Here is a 21512-nt window from a genome sequence, read left to right as displayed (position 1 = left end):
GGACAACGAACACCTCACAGAACACAAGAAGAAGCGACGTAAAATAATGAATACCGATTGGTCTTCCCTTGTCTTCAGGCAACAATTCAAAACATTTCGAAGTGCGGGAGACGTCGACATCGACACTCAACACGGTATATACTAATCGGATAGTATTCCTCCTAACTTTAAAATTCTCCCTTGTAATTCCAGCGTTTTATTTTTCTGACAGAAACAATTCTTTTATAATATTCGCGAGACTGTCGGGTGAGCACTCGTTAAGTTTTGCGTCGGTTTTTATTTTCAAAAGGTGAGAGTATAATAGCAAAGGTAGAGAGTGGGCCAGTGGCGTAGCGTAGTGGGGGCGGCAGGGGCGGCCCGCCCCGGGCGGCACTTTTAGGGGGCGGCATTTTTTCACAATAAATAATAATATCATCTTGTAAAAAGTTGAACCATTTCATTTCATATTTTTATCGCACCTACGATTCGGACCGATTGAAATGCGCACGGAATTTTTCATTATTCTGTGACGAAACTGGGGAATCCCCTTTCTTTAAATGTATGTATAATAATGAGAACTTGCTCATTGTAGCGACTGACAACACCGTCTGTACTGACTTGTAGGGATTCCCCGTATTTTATTTAAGAGGGGGCAAAATTTTAAGGGGCGGCGAAATTTTCCTCCGCTCCGGGCGGCTGACACCCACGCTACGCCACTGGAGTGGGCAGAAGATGTCTGATGTTGCTGGGCAGTATGGCTTGAACAGGTCTACAGTACAGCGCAGTTCAATCTTATCTAAGAAAGATACAGTATAATCAAGAAGACTCAAGCAGCTAAGGAGTAACAAAAATCACATCTGAGAAATAAAGAACGTTGAATAGCTCATAATGGAACCTGAAATTAATGGAACCTGAAACAGATCTGATGACAGAACACCAAGAAACTCGGCGAGATATGTTTTCTTTTGAAAAAAAAAAAGGATTAATACCGATATCTGCTATTAAAGATCTTTTGAAGAAATGGGAGTATGTCAGAACAACGGTCTTAGAATGGCATAGGTTGATGTTAATAGGCTTAGAGAGATCTACAATTACAACGCTATTAATTACTTCTGAAAAATCCTGAAGAAGAGAGAAAAGCAATCGACATAGACAGATTCTTTAACTCCCACAAACGAAAAAATGCAAGACTGGTATACTGAACTATACTGAAAACGTGTATATATGTATTTTTATTATTACGTATAAATAAACGTAGTAAGAAAGTATATAATTTTTATTTTTGGGGGTTTTCAGAACGAAGTAATCAAATTCCCATAAAAATCTATGACAAATCGATAATCGAACAATTCAGATAGCGAACCAAGTGTTGGAACAAATTATGTTCGTTAACCGATCACCCACTGTATAATATTCGGACTAGGAATTGGAAGGAATTTTGAGTCTAAATGAATCTCTCATCTGCAATTAAACTTTTTAGAAAAATGTAAGAGTGGAGGACAAAAGTATTGGCACAGTTGAAGATAATGTTAAAAGTATATTACAATTTATATTTTGTAGTAAATTCTTGGTTCTTAATTTAACAATGGGTCAAACTCCAAAAATTAAGAGTCGTTTTAAATTCAAATTTTTAAAGATAAAAAATAAATAGGTATATTTTATTACATAAACTTACGCATGATCCTATTAATTTATAAATATTAAAATTGTTATATTAATGTTTTCGGTATGAACACTGACTGACCTACCTTTGAGAGATCAAATATTTGAAAAATCCACAAACAACGGTTGTTTATGTAATGATTGATAAAGTCATTACGCAGTGTATCGATCAATAAAATCTATTTTTTGGCATCGATATTCCGTACACTTACAAAAACATTCAATAATCTATACATCAAACACTTTAAATGGAAATTTCTATTCCATACTTACGACATATTCTTCCATACAAATACCACCACCACTTCCGTATAAAAGGATGAAGGGCATACCTAATGGCACGTTATGCTAGGTGAAACGTGCATTTACAAGCCTTCAATTCCGAGAAACAAGGCAGTGGCATGTTATGACATTATGGGGTTCAAAAAATTTGAATTAGGGGGTGCCATATACTGTAGTGTAGACTTCAGACATTTCCTCCAAAAAATTACCTCAAAAAAAAATATTTTCTTACAATAATTGGTTTGGACCCCAGACAATCTCTCTTTTTGCCTGTAGGATAACACACCACTGAAACAAGGTGGAATCTATGTACTGTACAAGCAAAATGAGTTTCAACTTACTGCTCAGGTCTTGAACTTATTACTGATTAGTAAAGGGCCTCTCTGTTTATAACTTAAAAATTAGAGAGATGCAATTATTATTGAAATTTCAAACTGTTAGAAGCTTCAACATAAATCAGAGGAGTTTATACTCAATAAAAAATGTAGATAAAATAATAATTAATGTCTTTAAAGGCAACTCATATTTTAAAATATCCATTATTTTATCAATGCAATTTTATAAATAATGTCTGTATATTAATATTTACATTATTAAGTTACTAAATAAATACTTGCTTGTCATGTTTTTTTGTTCAAAAATATGAAAGACAACATTCTCACATTGTGTAGTCATCTCTGAATATAGTTCAGGTTGGAGGAATCACAGCTGATAGATAATAATCAAAATGCAAGTTTTGCTAATTGAAAGTTGTTAAACGAATAGAACATTTAATTCAGAATTGAAAGTAATAATTTTTACATAAAGTTCAACAATAGTTACATAAAGTTCAACAAATAAACTGCTACGTTGAAGACACTAAAACAAAAAATGTTCCTACTACACTTATTAGATTTTATTTTTTTCATTTTTAACTCTTTCTGTCCTAAGAGGGCCTTTTTTAATACTTATCATGGATTTGTCCAGGTCAGGTGGTGAAGGATGGAACCCAGAAATATCTGGGACCAACTACTGATGAAAAATTCCTGGAGTGCACTCACTCAAATTCAATAAGGGCCTTCTCCTTAAACCTAATGCATGTTTTAATGCAAAATTTCTATATATATACAATAAAATTATTATTAATTATAAATATTATATAATATTTTGAAATTTAAAATAATTCTGATAAACAACACAGATGAAATCTCTAGAAAACAATCTTTATTGGGTACTTAATGTACATATTGTAACATTAGTTATTCACATTTAACTTTTTCCTCCTCAATGTTTATAATCCGATATCTAATTATGCAACAAAATATTGATACAACATTCAAATGCTCGTAGTTGTCTTTATTTATTAAATAATCTCTTTATCAAACATTTAATGCAAATACAAATTCTATTTGTCTTAATAAAAATACCATTTACGTGGTAATCATTTCTAGGCATCTTTTGGTTTTACAACAACGGGACCGACATTATCTCCTGTTTCTTTATTATGCTTGTTATGACTTCCATCACAATAGGGAAACTAAATTTAAAAAAAATTCATTTATGAATTAGTATTTCACAACCTTAAAGCTAAGTATATTAATCAATAAGCAATAAAAATTCTGAATGTGCAATTGTTTTTTACATTGATAGAGTCTAATTAACTAAGAGTCCTTTAAATCATTTATTTAAAGACTCTCCTGTATTATTTAAGGTTGAGTTCACACTGCCAATGACAACGACCACAGGTCAAACAATAATGACAATGTCTTTTGTTCTATTCATTCATCACCAAGCACCAAAACATTCACACTGTTCATTAGTTTCCTGTGTTAGGGCATGCACAATTTACATTAGGTTTAGCATTATTCTGTGGATTTCTGCATTTTCAGACCAAATTCATCTGTTTTAAAAATGGATATGCAGACTAAAATGTTAATTCTTCAACATTCTACACACATCACAGAGGCAACTTGTTTCTTCAACATAATGTTAGCCATTCCTCCATCTTATTCAAAGAGAATTATGGGAAGTTCACATTGATTGGCCAATATAGTTACAACGACAAAATCTTGAATCTCAGCTAACTTTCAAACACCAAACAACTAAGATGAAAATGCAATGAAACTTTATGAAGACAAAAAATAAAAATATTGGCTTTTGTTGTTGTCATTAGCAATATGAATGCTGTGTAAGGTGAATTGTAGAAGAGTACTTCCAAGACATGAAAATTTAGTACAGTACAATACAGTTTGTTTCACGAATCATGACACAGTTTGCAAAAGGTGCTCTAGAAGTTTCAAAAATAATTTACTTTAGTGGCTTCTCATAAATTTGAAAAAACATTAAAGAAATTTTAATCATAATCTTCATAGACCTGATTTTAAAATCTTATTATTCTGTTTTGTTGATCACCTTGTACCAAACATTCCATGTTATTCAAGATTTTGATTATCTGAGGCACTCTCAAGCATGCATGGTCAACATTACCTTGTAGAATTGAAACTCTACAGCAGGGATGGCAAACCTATGGCATGTAAGAAAAATCATCTGGCACGTAATGTATCATATGATTTCTGTCTTTTTCAATCATCCTTTCTGTTTATCACCTGATCATCTTTTTTTTCAATCAGATTTTTTACATTTATTCGAATTAAAGCGTATTCATTTAATTTCTTTAAATATCATTATTCGAAGTCTAAGACATTGGCATGCATTAACATCTTTAAAGCTAAGTATGTTACAATATGGCACGCGGACTCAAAAAGGTTTGCCATCCCTGCTCTACAGTATTATATTTTCTTAGAATAAAATTTAACAAAACTCCTAAAATTTCCTATATATCATAATTATTGGAAGTTATTTATTTAACACATTACATCTGCTAAAAAAAATGTATTTGTTTTGTTCTGCATCTTGTTGAAACAATGATAATGAGAAAAAAGTAATTGAGTATTAATATGTTACCTACTGATAGATATTTTAACCAGATATTTAGGATATAAAATTTATTTTAAATCTTATAAGATATAAAATTGTGTGTCAGAAAGATAAATCATTATTACATATTGATGTTTATTGTATTATCATAAAAGAATAAAAATAAAAGTAACATTACAGTTTGAAAGCCTCTTACTTCTAATTTAAAAGGGCAAATAAATGAAGTGAGCATTACACACCATGAAGTTATAATTAACATTTATTAACCTTAAAAAAATTACAAAAAAAAAAGAAAATTTGTATATTTTCATTCAATATCATTAAATTTAGGAATTTCTAATTTTGTGTATAGAAAACCATGAGTAAATAACAATATAAAATAGCTTCAGAAAACAGTAAACCTCTTCAGCTTCCAGCAAATAACAATACAAACAAATCACAAATGTTTTCAGAATCCACCTGATTCCAGCTTCAGGTTTAGAGTTTGTTTCAAATTGGAATGCATAGAAAAGAACACAAGTGCAGGTTCATTTTGAAAAGGCCAGTGCAAGACAAAGGCATTCTACATCACTGTGGCAATAATGATAATCATACCATGCTTGCCAAGCTGTCAACAGCTGTATTTCATCCTTGGAGTTGATACAATTGGAATTAAGGCTGGCTTTAAATATTTCAAGAGATTCCAAGAGCCTAATGTGGTCACAATTTGCAAAGGATCCAAATGAACTGGGTCTGTTGTAATTTAGCCTCTGTAGGTCTTCTGAGACATACAGTGATAGGACAATGGCGGGTTTTGAGTGGTCTAAGGTGCATTGCAAAAGTTTAGGTCCACTCCTTTCAGTTAAGCAAACACAACACAAACACATCTAAAGAAACTAACACATACATTTATTTGTGAAGGTAGCAGAAACATGTAAAAATAATATGACATCATTAACCCTTTCCCGGCCAGGGTACCGATCTATCGTTACCCTAATTGTTTCGCAAAACGGCCAGGGTACCGATTCATCGTTACCCTGTTAAAAATCGATTTTTATAAAATTTATCGACAACAGATGTCAGCACTTGATGGTATCGTCTTGTTTATCGTCTGTTTTACATATTTTTGTTTAGGTGGTGTTCTGTCGATTAAAACAACTTTTAATTATCGATAGTTTTTCCTTAATTTTTCATTTTCTGATTATTTTTTATTTTATTTTTAGCATATCTTTGCAATAATATTACTATAATAAGTTCATTAATGCTATAATACGTTTATTCAGCTATAATATGTTAATGCATCATAAATATTAAAGTTATGACCTTCAGTTCTGATATTTTATATATTTTTTTAATTTTTAATTTTTAATTATTTTTTAAATTTAAAATATCCGAAAATGTTACATCTATTGCTACTGGTAATCATATGTTTATTACGAAAATAAATAATCTTGTTTGATATAAAATGAATAAAGTATATTAGTTCATTATATTAGTTGAAAGCAGAATAAAGTTCAAATTTTAAACAAACGTTTGATATAATGTGCGATAATTTCACAACAAATAAACGTACATGCATAAATGTTATATCAAATTGTACAGAACAATATTCTACGTCCTATTGGCTCAGTGACAATAAGAATGGAGTAAGCAGGCAATGTTAATTTTGACAAATAGTAACATATTTTCAAGTCTGAATGTCAGTTATCATATATTATTTTTTTTTTCTCATAAATGTTTCAAACAAACTTTATTGAAATATGTCGTATTTAAAACTAACTATATTGATAAATATATGTAATTTTTTTCATATGAATAAAATAATAATTTAATTTTTAGTGAATTTTTAAAATAATATTGCCTGATTCACCTATTTTGACCTTGGCCGTTTTACAAAATAAGGGGGCGTGGCAAACGGCAGGCTAAGGGTTAAACTAGCATATTATTAGACAACTGTAAATGAATATACACACAAAGTGAGATAATCCATGTGTTACAAAAGTTTAGTTCCACTGTTTAAAATTACATATTATTGTTCCAGAAACACCTCTTTTTGCACTCTAATGTCAAAAACACAATAAAGCATGTTGTCTAAAATTCTCTAGAGCACATGTTGATTTATATCTCATCCCGTACAGAGTTGAAAACTGACGTTTGTTGCATATGCCTTCCTAGTGAGGATTCTCCAGAGGTTCTCCATGGGGTTAAGGTCAGGGGAATTAGCAGGCCACTCTATTACATGCACACCATTGTCTAAGAACCACTCCCATGTAGTGTGTGCTACATGGATTAGTGCATTGTCCTGTTGGAATGTCCAGAATGGTCCTCCAACCCTCTATCCAAATGCCATGAGGTGCACATTCAACAGTTCCTGGTAATCTCTGGCCTTCATACACCCACTCAGAAATGCAATGTTAGTCTTCCCAAATCCAGCCCAGACCATTACTGATCCTCCTCTCATTTGGCATATGGAAAAAATCATCTTGTCCTCTCTGATGTCATGCTAGTAGTAGCACCAGCCATCAGGATCATCTAAATTAAATTTTTTTCATTGCTGAATACTACTCGTCTCCATTCTGTATTCCAACTTGGATGTTCTCTAGCCCATTGAGTTAATGTTCTCTAGCCATGGTTAACACTCATGCTAACCCTATCAAGAGTTACAGCTCTTGATAGGGTTAACATGAACATTAACCATTGGAGCACGTGTCAACTGTCTGATGATCCTGATTGTTTTAGGGTGTTTATGACCCATCGAAGATGACGTTCACTGAGTGCTCTTGGATGTCCTGAACAGGGTTTTTGGTTGTAATCCTCTTGGTTACGTACATAATTGTTCACGACGTTATGTGACCGATTAATCCGTTTTACTGTGGCCCTGTTGAACAGTCCTTGCTGCTTTAATGCATCAATCTATGCCTCTCTCATAGGCAGAACCTTGTCACGGCCCATGTTTTCATAAACGTTGTATCAAGCAAATCACACAACTCAAAGTTGCAGCAGTATGACAATTTCACTTTTAACACGTATGAAATAGTTTGTAATGTTTAACTTGCAGGTTCATATCATTATTTCTCCTGGGGATGTGGTGGAACTAAACTTTTGCAACACATGGATTATCTCACTTTGTGTGTTTATGCATTTACAGTCTAATAATATGCTAGTTTAATGATGTCATATTATTTTTATATGTTTCTGCTACTTACACAAATATATGTATGTGTTGGTTTCTTTAGATGAGTTTGTGTTGTGTTTGCTTAACTGAAAGGAGTGGGCCTAAACTTTTGCAACACACCTTATCTTATTTGTGTTCACAAATTTTCTGCTCTAAAGAACTTTTGGAGGAACCAACCTAAACTAGATCCCTCCCAAACCTCTTGTCTTTTACAGGAACCCTATATACCACTGGGAGTCATTGCTGGTGTGGGGGAGTCTTTCATGTTCCTCAGTTTGTATTCTGGTTTATGCTGGAAGCTGAGGAGGTTTGCTGTTATCTGAACATATCAGAAGTATCCAGTGTTGGTGATGTACAGTACTTTTATAACAACATAAAAAAACAAAAATCAGGCAATGAAAAAATTTGGTGCATTAATTCCAAATGCTGCATGTGATGACACTACATATTCATCATGCCATCATGCCACTTCCTTATGCTACATTGTGCAATAAATTATTTCATAAGAAATGCAGATAGGCATTAATTCCTAATTTTCAAACATCTTGGAAAATGCTAAGCAAACAGGCTATCACTTCCTTTGTCATTCAAAAAAATCTCCTCTTGTAACAAACTGTTTACTGTTTTAAAAACTTTTAAACATTTTAATAGTGAATTTAATTAATTTTCTGTAAGATCTAAAAATAAATTCAAGTACAATTGCTTATTCAATTTCAGAAGAAAAGATTTCAACTTTTTTATTATTTCAAAGAAATTTCTACACTTTCTAAGAAAAATGTTAATTTGTGCAGAAAAAGTTTTCAGTATAACACTTCCAGATTTTGCTTCAGTGAAAATTAAAATATATAAGATGTGGTCATATTAATATCAATGTAGAGTAAAGGTTTACTTTGATCCTTAGATCTAATTATTGTTTCAAATTTTATGAATGTTTAAAACATTCATAAAACATTAAAGCACTAAAAACATTTTAGTGTCTCCTATATCATCCTCAAGAATGTTCAGTTACTATATATCAATGGAAGAGTGACAAGACTAAGAAATACTATACTGGAGTGAGAACCGACTGATAAGACTGAAAGAACATTTCAAAGACTGTAAGAGAGATACAATAACAGCTATAGTGGAGAATGTATTGGAAATGGTAATAACTGTTAAGTGGAAAGAAGCAAAGTTATCAAAAAATAAATAAAAGAGAACAAGCAATTATTTATTGTGATGTCATCACAATGATAGGATGCAATTTTTAATCATATTCTTAATTTAAAATATATGATCTCCACCTCAAATTACTAGTCTTGCCCCTGTACATCATACTTTTCCTGTTAGCAAGTGAGTCATGCCAGTCAACTAACTAACTCCTATCATAAGAAAATTTTTGAATTGAAATAACATACCTTCCGGTTTACATCAGAAGTTTGTATACAGATTAATCGGGGCCTCCTGCCCTAAGCTTTCCATATAGAATCTTGGTTTTTCATCTATCTAACTCCATACTTGAGATTAAGGAAGGACAGACAAACGGATGACAATGGGAATTTATAGGTCTACAATTTTTTTCAAATTGCAGCCCAATTAGAACATAGGTTGTGTTGAGAAATTATGCAGATGATAGAACTTAAACTGAATAACAGTTACTATCAAAGATGCAACTGTGACACAGAAATGGTTTTTGAGGGATGGAGAAATGAATCTAAGGTATCCAGAATAAATATGGTACTTTTCTTATAACAAACAGTGCAGCTACAAGAAGGAAAAAAAATGATAGACAGAACTCTCTAATAGTAAGCACACAGTCTACTGGATGAAGATAAGGCTTATTTTAAACTTTAAAATTGTAGTTGATCCACTATTGTCACTTTTTCCAAGTAAGTGCAAACAACAGGGCAGAAACTGACACCACCAGTTATATCCTGTTATGAAAATAAAAGTTCAAAATAAAAATACAAAATACCAAATACACAAAACAAATTTAGTACAAAATGAAAACTTTTGTTGCTTTCTCTTTAGATTTTAGACAATTCATCATCGTATTTTGGTAAAAGGAATTCCTAGATTATTAAAACAAAGCATAATTATATCTTGAAAAGAATACAATATACATTTATAATTATTTACATGATTTAATTGCTTAAATATTTAAATTATAGATCAGATATGATAAAGATTACTAATGTATTTTATTAGTATAAAAAACACATTAACAAATACCATTATTTTAATGAAATTGTTTCTACTCATTAAAATTTTTAATAAGCAATAAAAGTAAATAAGAATTTAATCATTTCACTTATACATGCTGTAAACACAACATTAAAATTAAACAAGGCCAAATAAAGGAAAAGTATAAATATATCCCTTTGTATTTCTAACAGTTTAGTTTTTGTTTCTTTCCTCATAAAAGTTTTGTTTTAATATAGTAAATTGGATTCTTTGAAAATAAAAGAATGCAATCAATTTTGTCATCTACTAAACTACACAATAACATATTATTAGACTTACATCTACAGATCATATAGTGAAGTAAATGATAAAAATGATAGAATGCCTTCTCTGATAGATTTCAACTTTCTTTTGAACTTTCCCAATAGATTGAACTAGACCTTGGAAAAAAATTGGATGTAGAATAACATTAACTTACTTATTCTACATTTGATTTAACTTTATTCTAAAGATTGCATGAAGTAAAATAAAAATATTATGAAAAATAATTTTGGCACCATTAAGCAGTTTTTGTACATTGAAGCTCAAAAAAAGTTATAAAATTTAATGATGATTAAATTTTATAATTCAATAAAAATATAATGTGTTTTTATTTTCCTTATTTGTAGAAATTAGTAGTAATGTTTCTTGAATTTTATTACTTCATTACATTTCTGTTAACTTAAATATTGGGATAATTTAATTTTTTTTTCCTGCTTCTCTGCAAAATTTAAATTAATCAAAATTTAATGTATTACAACATCCAGTCAAACCTTTGAATCACACCAACAGAAACATAAGAATCAGCTGATGTTTAGAGGTTATTTCTCCTGTTAAAAAAATGGCCATTGTTTAGAGGTTAGTATAAACAGCTATTCAGATCAAGAATTGTATAACTTGAAGTTTAATATGACACGATTGCTCTTGTAGTTTATTTTTTTGTTTCATAAAAAAAAATTAATTACATCAAAAATTCATGAATTATTATTTGATATATCTGTAAACACTTTTGAATATAGTTTTAAAAAATAACTAGAATAATAATTTAAAATCTAATACCTTTTCAGATTTCCAACATCTACAGAAGCACGTTTTGCTACCAATATCTTCGATATCAAAGGAATGTACAATCTTTTCACATTTCTTATCGATACTTTTATTAATAATATCGCCCTTCTTCGAAAGTTTAAAAGTCACATAAATTGCATAACCAAGTGCAGAACAAGTACTGATCACTGAAAGTACTGGAACCCAGTCTCTCCCTATAAACAGAAAATTAATCTTTATAGTATTTTTAAATTTAAATTTTATAATTACAACAAACTGAAAACCATTACAAGAAGTAAATGCATATCTTTTTGCATTCAATAGACTTTTAATATTTAATTAAATTGTTATTAAAATTAAATAAACATAATGAATTAGTCAGTAAGGCTTCTATCATATTAATATCCTAAATTCATCACCAAATTACAGGGTTTGTGATATTCATATGTAATTGCAGTCTTTAAAAAATTCCTAAATTCTATAGATTGGATTGAAAGGATTGGCAACATAACACAGAGGAGGCCTGCCTAGGAGGAACATCTCCTAGAGCAGTGGTGTGCAAACTATTTTCATTTCCAACCCCCCATTTTGTGTAAAATTTTGTCGCAATCCCTGGATAGACAGTAGACATTTTTTTAATTGTCAATGTAGTTAAAGTGAAATTCTTTCTGGGATTTGCACTTGTGTCTCTGCCTTATTAGAGGTCTGAATAAAACACACAATTTTATGAAACAATGGTTTTATTTATGCATATGAATATAAATGTTTATTTAATGAAAAATACTTTTAAAAACTACATCATAAGAATTCAATGTGAGGTATGCTATTCTATTTTTGTAAATAACATAATTTCATTTCACTATTTTACTGGTACCTGATACTTGAAGAAAAGCCTTATATTTTTTATTGTCAAATAAATGTCTTTGAATTTGGCAACCCCGAAAAATTTTCTCATGAACCCCAGAGGGGCGTGACTCACAGTTTGCACACCAGCAGCATTCTTCAACCTTTTCCCACCTGTAGACTGGCAAAAACAGGAATATTTCATGGACAGGCAGAAGGGCTAAAGATAAATTTTCTTAGACTTAAACTGCTTAAATGCAAACATTGTCCTGAACTTCCTCTATTTTGCTTTTCTGTATTTTAAGTTGACTTAAATTAAGTTAAAACAGAGATTGTGGTCTATATGCATGATTTGTTTGAATTCTAATTTAAAAAAAAAGATTATAATCAGTTTTTTAGACTAAAATACATAGTAATTAGGAGAAAAAATTATTCATATTAAACTGCATTTAAGAAATACAACAATAACATGAAATAATAAGCAATAAGCAAAAGATAATATGCACAATAGCAATAAAATAAGAATTTTGCTACATGTCACCAATAAGCAAGCTGATGCAATACTGCAACACCTACTAAATGTAATGACAGGGGTTCAAGGGTGGGTCAACTATCATGAGACTAAAATTTCAATTTATAATGAACTTTATTTAAACAATTGAGATAATAAAAAATAAATAAAAACTGCTTATATTAATTACAAGTTTAAAATCTTATTATTTTGTATTTTATTCTTTTATAGCTATGTATTTTTTGGCTATTAATTTGGACTTTTCATACTATGATCTCTTAGGAATCTTAACTTGACTTTTTTCCCCTAAATATACAGTACATATTGGAGTTTAAAGTTACTAGGAAATAAAGAGAAAAAAAGCAAAGTTAAGATTCCTAAGAAACTGTGGTATAAGTCCAAATTAATAGCCAAAAATAAACACAATCCTACAATAAATAATTTATTGATAATTTCCAAATTATAAGCAATGGTCCAATAAGTCTAAACATTAGCTAAGCCAAGAACACAATTGCTATATCAGAATTATTTGATGTGAAAGTCATTTAAATATTTACAGTAAGCTAAAGTAATTGGAAAGAAAGTACTGTAATTTCATACCTGTAATCTGCAGGAACAATTTATCATTGAGAGAAAATGCTTATCATCATGTAATCCATACATCTATGCCATAGTTATTCACTTTCTAGGCACACCAGCAATAAAATAATGCAATTTAAAAGGACATTTAATAATTAAAAAGAAGTATTTTTAAATCTAGGAGAGAAACAGAACAATTCAACCATTTAAAAGATGTAAATAATACAAGTTTAAAATATAGAGTATGAATAGATGAAAGTGTTCTCTCTAGTGATTTCTAGAGCCACTTTTTGGTATCGTGAAAAAATTGTCACAGATAATGCACAGTTTGCATCATCAAAGTCAAAGTTTTTAACACAATCCACAGATTACAGGCAGGAAATTATGGTTTATTTTATGCACTAGAAACTCTTCTACTTATAACAATGAAGAGAGTTTATAACTTTTTTAATAAGATTCTAAATATATTTTAGGAATTTTTATTGAATATCTGCTGGATTTATGTGAATTTTGTAGGTTAGGAAATATTTTATTTCTTCAAAATTAGATGCACCCAAACTTTAAAAGATTTTTCAGGGGAAAAAATTGGATGATAATTAGAAATAAATGTAATTTTATAGTGGTAGAAATGTTACTAATTAATTGAAAATATAGTATAGTTAAAAAAATACTACATAATTTTCATTATAACAGACTTGGAAAGATAACAGACAATATTCCATATTTTAGATTAATTTTGGAATAATGAATTTATGATTAGAATTAAATTTAATTGCTTGAATTTCAGATCAATGGACACGAAGACTAATTTGCTTTCAATTCTATTAATTTCATCATGTGGCATATATAGGCTCTATAATCAGTCTTAACATTCCTCATCATCTCTAATTACAAGCATAATGATATAGGTCAGCATTGAATAAATCTATTTTAAATTATATATCATGATAACATGCACTTTTATAAAATTATTAATAAAGAAAAAATCAAAACAATAAAATAGCATTGTAAATGACTGGGTTACATTCAAATAAATACACAAAGTAGTGATGCCATAGTTCACAAAGAAATGCACGTACTGTACAACTTGAAGGATGAATATGTTCAAGTTAAATAGAGGACAGTTCAATCTTAACAATATGGCAGCTGAAAGTAGTATGTCTTTATATTTAACACTATAAATATATACAAATTCAATAATAATAAATAGTTATTAGAATGTCTTTTAAAAAAAAAATCAATTTAATATAACTTTATGCAGGGTGGTTATAAATTATTGAGCACATTTCGAGGAGGAATAAGAAAGAACACAGTAAAGAACTCATAATGTAGGCTGTTTTATTTAATATGCCATTAAATAAAATATTTTATATTTAAATAAATTCCACGTGAGCTCCATGTGTAGTACATAAAATCCAGGTAGCATTCAATTTCACACCATGTGTTACAGAGCATTTCAGCAGATTCCTTCACTGACTTTATCAATTCGTCTTTTCAGTTCTTCAATGTTGCAAACCTTTGTTGTGTACTCCCTTTCTTTTACAAACCCCAAAGAAAGAAATCCAGTGGTGTACGGCTGGTGAATTGTTCCTCTGCTGCCCTTTCATCCAACATTCAGGAAATTTTTCCTGTAGGTAGTCTCAAACAATTAAACCCCAGTGTAGAGGTGTCCCATCTTGCCAAAAGTAAACATTCAGTTGTTAGTATTCAATTTGTGGTATCGCCTGCATAATTCTACAACATATCAAGCCACAAATTTACCCATAAATAAAATGAAGCATATATGTTTGATTTTAAGAGCTAATGTATTAAAATTTATTTATTTGCAAGTTATATCTATAAAAACTTTAAAAGATTTTATCTTCAAAGTATTTAATGAATTTATATAGCAAAAATAATAGATGTAACAAATTTTGTTAAGTGCTGTTAAACAAGCAATAGTGACAAAACATCTTTGTATAAAAGAATTAGTCAATAAAAATTGTCAAAGAAACTTCTGTTATTAAACTCTATACAGCTCTAACAATATTAAAACAAAAAATTTTCAGATAATGGCAATAATTTATTAATAAGCCTTTAAACTTAAGATTAAACTCTAAATTTAACAAAAGTAAAACTGCTTTATTTGTTTCTCTATTATCCTTTGGAACACTATGAATACAGTATTTAATCTATTAAACAAAGATCCAAATTAAAGGAAAGCAAATGATATTAAATGACCTATTATAATGTGATATAATGTGAAATAATATTTTTGAAATGTATTTTGGATAGTGATAAAAGTATTGTATATCTGTATTTGTCATCTCACTCCAAAATAATAAATATCAATAGGATTTTTTCACCTGTCAATATATGATAAGTCTTATGAATATACAAGGAACAAGCAGAATATATTTAAAACATTCCCACTGTTTTAGTAACTGGAAGATGAAGCAACAAAATACTCTTATTTATTTGCTCTTACATTGAGGTACACTGCAATAATGATTGCTTTTACAGTGGGTGATCAGTTAATGAACAGTTCGAACTATGAACAAATTGGATAACAAACACTTTCACGAAAGAGTTTTATATTTGGACAACGAACACCTCACAGAACAAACACAAGAAGCGACGTAAAATAATGAATACCAATTTGTCTTCCCTTGTCTTCAGGCAACAATTCAAAACATTTCGAAGTGCAGGAGACGTCGACATAGACACTCAACCCAGTACTGATCGGATAGTATTCCTCCTAACTTTGAAACTCTCCCTTGTAATTCCAGCCTTTTATTTTTCTGACAGAAACAATTCTTTATAGTATTTGCAAGACTGTCGGGCAGGCACTTGTTAAGTTTTGCATCGGTTTTTATTTTCAAAAGGTGAGAGCATAACAGCTAGAGAGTGGGCAAACGATGTCTGATGTTGCTGGGCAGTATGGCTTGAACAGATCTACAGTAGGCTGCAGTTCAATCTTATCTAAGAAAGATAGATTATAATCAAGAAGACTCAAACAGCTAAACAACAAAAGTCACATCTGAGAAATAAAGAACATTGAATAGCTCATAATGGAACCTGAAATGGATCTGATGACAGAAGAACACCAAGAAACTCGGCAAGATATGTTTTCTTCTGAAAAAGGATTAATGTCGATATCTGCTATTAAAGATCTTTTGAAGAAGTGGGAGGATGTCAGAACAACAGTCTTAGAATGGCATCCAAACCAGGTTGAGGTTAACAGGCTTAGGGATCTGTACAATTACAATGCTATTAATTACTTCTGAAAAATCCTGAAGAGAGAAAAAGCAATCTACATTGGACAGATTCTTTAACCCCTACAAATGGAAAAAACATGACTAATAAAAATGCAAGACTGTGTATATATGTATTTTTATTATTACATATAAATAAATGTAGTAAGAAAGTATAAATTTTTTATTTTTTGGGTTTCCAGAACGAATTAATCAAATTTCCATGAAAATTTATGGTAAATCGATAATTGGTTAAAAAACAATTCGGATAGCGAACAAAGTGTTGGAACGAATCATGTCTGTTAACCTATCACCCACTGTAGTTTTTTTTTATATTATTGAGTTCTTTCAAAGTTTATATTGAAGAAATGAGAAAGACAAACGAAACAAAATAAATATAGATAATAGTAATAATTCGGTAGCTTCAATACTATGGGTAGTTTTCTAAAATAACACCAGAGTGCAGTCATTCATTTTCAATTGCAAATACATACTATTTCCACTATAGGTATAAGATGACAGCAACAATAAATTAAAATTATACAGTCATACATAATGTATAATTCACAAATTAACTATCATGAGGTCAATTAGTAAATTAAATATAATCTTACAATATTAATTTGTTTATGAATCTATCAAGAAGTGAACCATGCAATATCATAAGTTGTTTACTGAAGTTTATTCTTAATGCAAACAAAGTAATGTTGCTTGAAATATCCTCAATTCATTTCAAATGATCCATTTCATTGGTTTATTTAATTGCTTTCATATTCAATTCTATTTTTTTAATAAAATTTTAATTAAGTCACTTATGTTTTTTATATATTATTTTAAAAATAGAATTTCTGTAGTCAATTACTATAGTTACTTATTATTAATTTTTAAATAGCTAATCATTTTCAAATTACATTTTGATTTTTATACTTAAAATAAATTCGATAAAGTCATTAATGCTTCTTCCTAGTCGATGAAATTCATTAGTTTATTTAAATTATGTTTTATGTTGAATATCTTCATATCTATCTAATGTGAAACTCTAGATTAAACTTCTTTTTCTAATATTAAATGTATTTAAATAAGTCACTGTTATCTGAAATATTACATAATATAGTAATGTCTATAATAATGATATTTATCTGTATAAGTCAATTATCATTTTGTGTATTCATTCACTACAGCAGTATGAAAGAAATTAATATCTGCATAGATAGAATATCATTTCTTCAAATTTTTAATATTCCAATTTAATTATTACAGCATCTTTAATCTTTTCAATTAAAAAAAAATGATTGATTACATATAATTTTTCTGTTCAAATTTCACTCTAATATCCAGTACAATAGAAAAATACTTTAGCTATTTAATACTTGTACAAGAGATATTAAAAATTAGATCAAAAAATAGGATATCAAAATTTCAAATCATTTACTGATTTTAAAAAAGTCCATTCAAATTTAAAGACTGATAAATAGAAAATAATAATAATGATGATTTCTTAATATGCATTATTTACTTATGAAAATGAAATAAACTACACACAACTGATAAAATTAATAAAACATCTTAAGTACCATTACTGCATGAAAGACTTTACAATAAAGATTATTTAACATTTAAAACATCAAAAATATAGTGATTTAAAAAATTTTCTTAAAAAGATTGTGTTTTTATTCAGTTTTCAACACTATGCAAAAGAAAAAACAAGCATTAGTCTCACAGTACAACCCAATATCAGGAAAAATACAATCACTCATATTATAAGATTCAAAGCTTTTTATTTGGTTAAGCATTTTTTGCAACTTCTCCAACCCATTATCAGTCCCAAAAAAAATTCAAATCATAAATTCAAGTGAGAACATCTATACATTTCCCTTGAATGTTCTGAAAGATTCCTTCAAAATCCTCAATATATTTCACTGATATACCTGTGCATATGTATGTAAGCATAGGAACATCTCCCCCACCTTTTTTTTTAATAAAATTATAGCATGTAATCTTCATCATAAAATTTACTTACAATAGAAAACCTACCAAGAAGCTTATACAGTTTTCTAATTCTATTATACAACCCAAAACATATTTAATGGATTTTAAAATATATTCATTACTTAGATCTATAAAAAAAAAAAGAAATCATAAATTAATATTCAATATATTTTGATTAAAATAAGTAAAACAAGTTTTGTATAGTAATAATGCAAATGAGAAAAAACTAATGTTTTATCTTAAACTGAGATAACTTACATATTGTTTTATTGGGAAACAATTATATCATATTACACTTAATATACATGTATATATAAATAGCATTAAAAATTGTCTTCACCTCTATTAAAGTTATGCTATTATATAATATATAAGAGATGCGTCGGCACAAGAAGATTAATTACAAATAATATATTTTCTATATACTATTTCTAATAAAGAGAAACTGAGAAATTATGTTTTATCTTATTGTATTTTCTGTGTATTTATTTGTTGTTTACTTCATCGTTGCTTTTAGTGGTAATTCTTTTTATCAAATCAAGGGCAAAAATCAATTGTCTAGTGACACTTCCTACTGTATTTATAAAATAAATAAAGTTATAGTAAAAGTATATTTTATCAATTTCCATAATAAATTTAATAGTTTAATTGCAATTAAGGGTCTTCTACACATTAATTGTATGTTCTGATACAGACAGTACTATGTCTATCAGAACATAAAGATTACTAGAATCTTTGACCTATGTAATATGACCTTTCGTTTACATATTATGCAAATTTTTGGATAAAAGTGTGAAGTATATAAATGATGTTTGGATCTTTAAGTCATTAAAGTATTTTAAAATTAGCATCACTATACAACTACTTAACATATTTCTTAATAATAAATAAGTATAATTAATAACATTTAAAACTTTGGATACAACCGCATCGAAGGTTAATGCTTATTTTACCGGCGTATTTGCTCGAGACTAGAATAAGTTACAAGTTCGAAGACTACTCGCTTAGTAATAGCATTATATTAATAGCAATAGTAACTAATGGTACCCAACTAATCCTTTACTTAAACATAGATAAGTAAAATAAACATCATACAAGAAACAGTAGCCAGACCGCTGACCATTCTGCTTCCTTCTTTACAGCTTCTGATCACCTGATTGACCGAATACGTCTTTCGTTCAGTGTTGCCAACTCAAATTTAAATAGAGGAAAATATCGCAAACCTAGCTTACGAGAGATAAAAGTGATTTAATTAATTTATCGCCACCAGGATCGCTTTTTTTGACTCCCTATAAATCAAGGTCTATAAACACAAGGTCTAGTCACGATACCGTGATGCATTGCGACGTCGCCATATTGGTTCTTTTGTGTTAGTTTAAACGATATTTGTAGAGCGAGTTTTTCTCTGTTTTTTCGTTCTTAATTAACCGGATTTCTTGTTATCTATTTTTGTTTTAAATGGTTCGATATTAGGCACCGAACTGTAAAATTCCGTCAGCAAAACGCGTAAGATTGTTCCGTTTTCTCGCTAACAAAACCAGGAGAGCTAAATGGCTTCAATGTTGCAGAAGAGTCAAGTGTAAACAACTGAGAATTCGAGGCTGCATAAGGTTAGTGGATAAAATCATTTCGATAATATAAATTTAGGAAGTGTTTGCAATAACTTTTGTAATGTAACGTAACTGAATCTTTCAGATAGGCTTGAACTCGCCGGAACGTGCAGGTTACTGCAATTACAGTGCATGAAATCTATACCGCAACCTTGTAGAACCAATATGGCGGATTTACTAGCGTATTGGCCACGTGGAGGTTTCGGGGATTTTTTTACGTGTTTAACACGTAAAAACTCTGGCAACTTTGTTGCTGGACTTTTCCGACATTCTTTATTTGTTTTCATCTCTAACATTTCTATCTCTTTAAGTCTTCAGGTCTGGTTTTATTCGTATACCGCAACGCAACAATATGAGCAAACTGCCGAGGCGAATGTCTTTTAAGAGAAACTGGCTCCACTTCAGGTGTTACTAACATGAAGAAAACTCATTGGTCAAGACCAACTACAATGTTCAGTGGTTTTATCCACTCGGTCACTGGTGAGCTTTTTTCTCTTCGGATTGATTCGGGAGATATCAAGGGGTGAGGGCCATATCTTCCCAACCAATAGTCCGATTTTCCTGAAAGTTTCTATAATCATTTCAGAAATTTCTGACAAAAGGCACAGGAGTTATTAATTAATTAATTAAGCTCCAAAGGAGGTAAAAAATCGTGCCCCCGCGCTCAAGCTAACATCCAAACATATAGAAAAACCCCCAAATTTTTTTTTCTTTTTTTACACGTTTCAAGATTCTGTGTCCAAAAACGCAAAAATCTTGAGGGAGTCATTTTTCGTCGTACCTTCTTCGGTTCTTACAGCCGTGAAAGTATAATAATAGGGCCTAGTTTCCCATCAAAAATCGTCGCGAGAGGCTCTAAATTTGGTAGATCGCCCGACTGTTACGTTGCCTTAGCCCTTCAAACAAAAAGAAACCATTTTAACGTTATTCATTTGATATAGGACCGGATCGACCCGTCTATACATTGTCGTGGCCTTTAGCTATACTGTAACATAAATAAGAGGTCTTTCGACAAAAACCTAAAAGTAAAATCTTATTGAGGTTTAGACCAGACAATAAATGCCTAAGCCTGGGAGCCCTTATGCTCTACGGGGATCCAAATTCGAATTTAGGTCGACTGGAAATTTTCGTGGATGCGATGACCTGAATATATCGTGGTCCATTCTTTATCAAACAAAAAACAACAACAAAAAAAATCATTTTCTGAAGTGTGTAAAGTTAAAAGTTTTATTTTGAGGGAAGAATAAATCATAAATTTTTATAATGACACTAAACACTAGTACTTTACTCGCGGGTTCGCATCTTACGTGAAGTTTTTCGGGTTTTCTACACGTACCTAACACTTAAATGGAGGCCAGTTTCCGTAGAAAGTACCCCTTTATTCAAGGGGGAATTCCCATCTGTCAAGATAGCCCGTGGCCTTATCCCATCAATCTAATTCACAGATTTTAAAATTATTAAATCTCGACTTAGAATATTGCTGTCCAACCGCTCTGGAGACCCAG

The 21512-nt window shown here is 30.1% G+C and overlaps 2 protein-coding genes across 2 annotated transcripts in view; both read right to left on the bottom strand.

Annotated features, from left to right (window-relative positions):
- LOC136969961 (transmembrane protein 268) overlaps window positions 1-21512 on the bottom strand; it is a 364695-nt gene that overhangs the window by 120500 nt on the left and 222683 nt on the right. The gene's annotated exons all lie outside the window — the stretch shown is intronic.
- On the bottom strand, window positions 3105-19612 carry Cisd2 (CDGSH iron sulfur domain 2). Its single transcript, XM_067264324.1, has 3 exons — window positions 19493-19612; window positions 11255-11457; window positions 3105-3439 (listed from the first exon to the last, which is right to left on the bottom strand). The coding sequence occupies exons 1-3, from the start codon at window positions 19518-19520 to the stop codon at window positions 3350-3352; spliced, it is 321 nt and encodes a 106-aa protein (XP_067120425.1). The 5' UTR covers window positions 19521-19612; the 3' UTR covers window positions 3105-3349.

Source organism: Centruroides vittatus, unplaced genomic scaffold, assembly GCF_030686945.1.
Source record: "Centruroides vittatus isolate TY-2023 unplaced genomic scaffold, ASM3068694v2 contig_1832, whole genome shotgun sequence".
NCBI classification, from domain to species: domain Eukaryota; kingdom Metazoa; phylum Arthropoda; class Arachnida; order Scorpiones; family Buthidae; genus Centruroides; species Centruroides vittatus.
The sequence above is the reverse complement of the archived record's forward strand: the minus strand, read 5'-3'. Positions and strand labels throughout refer to the sequence as shown.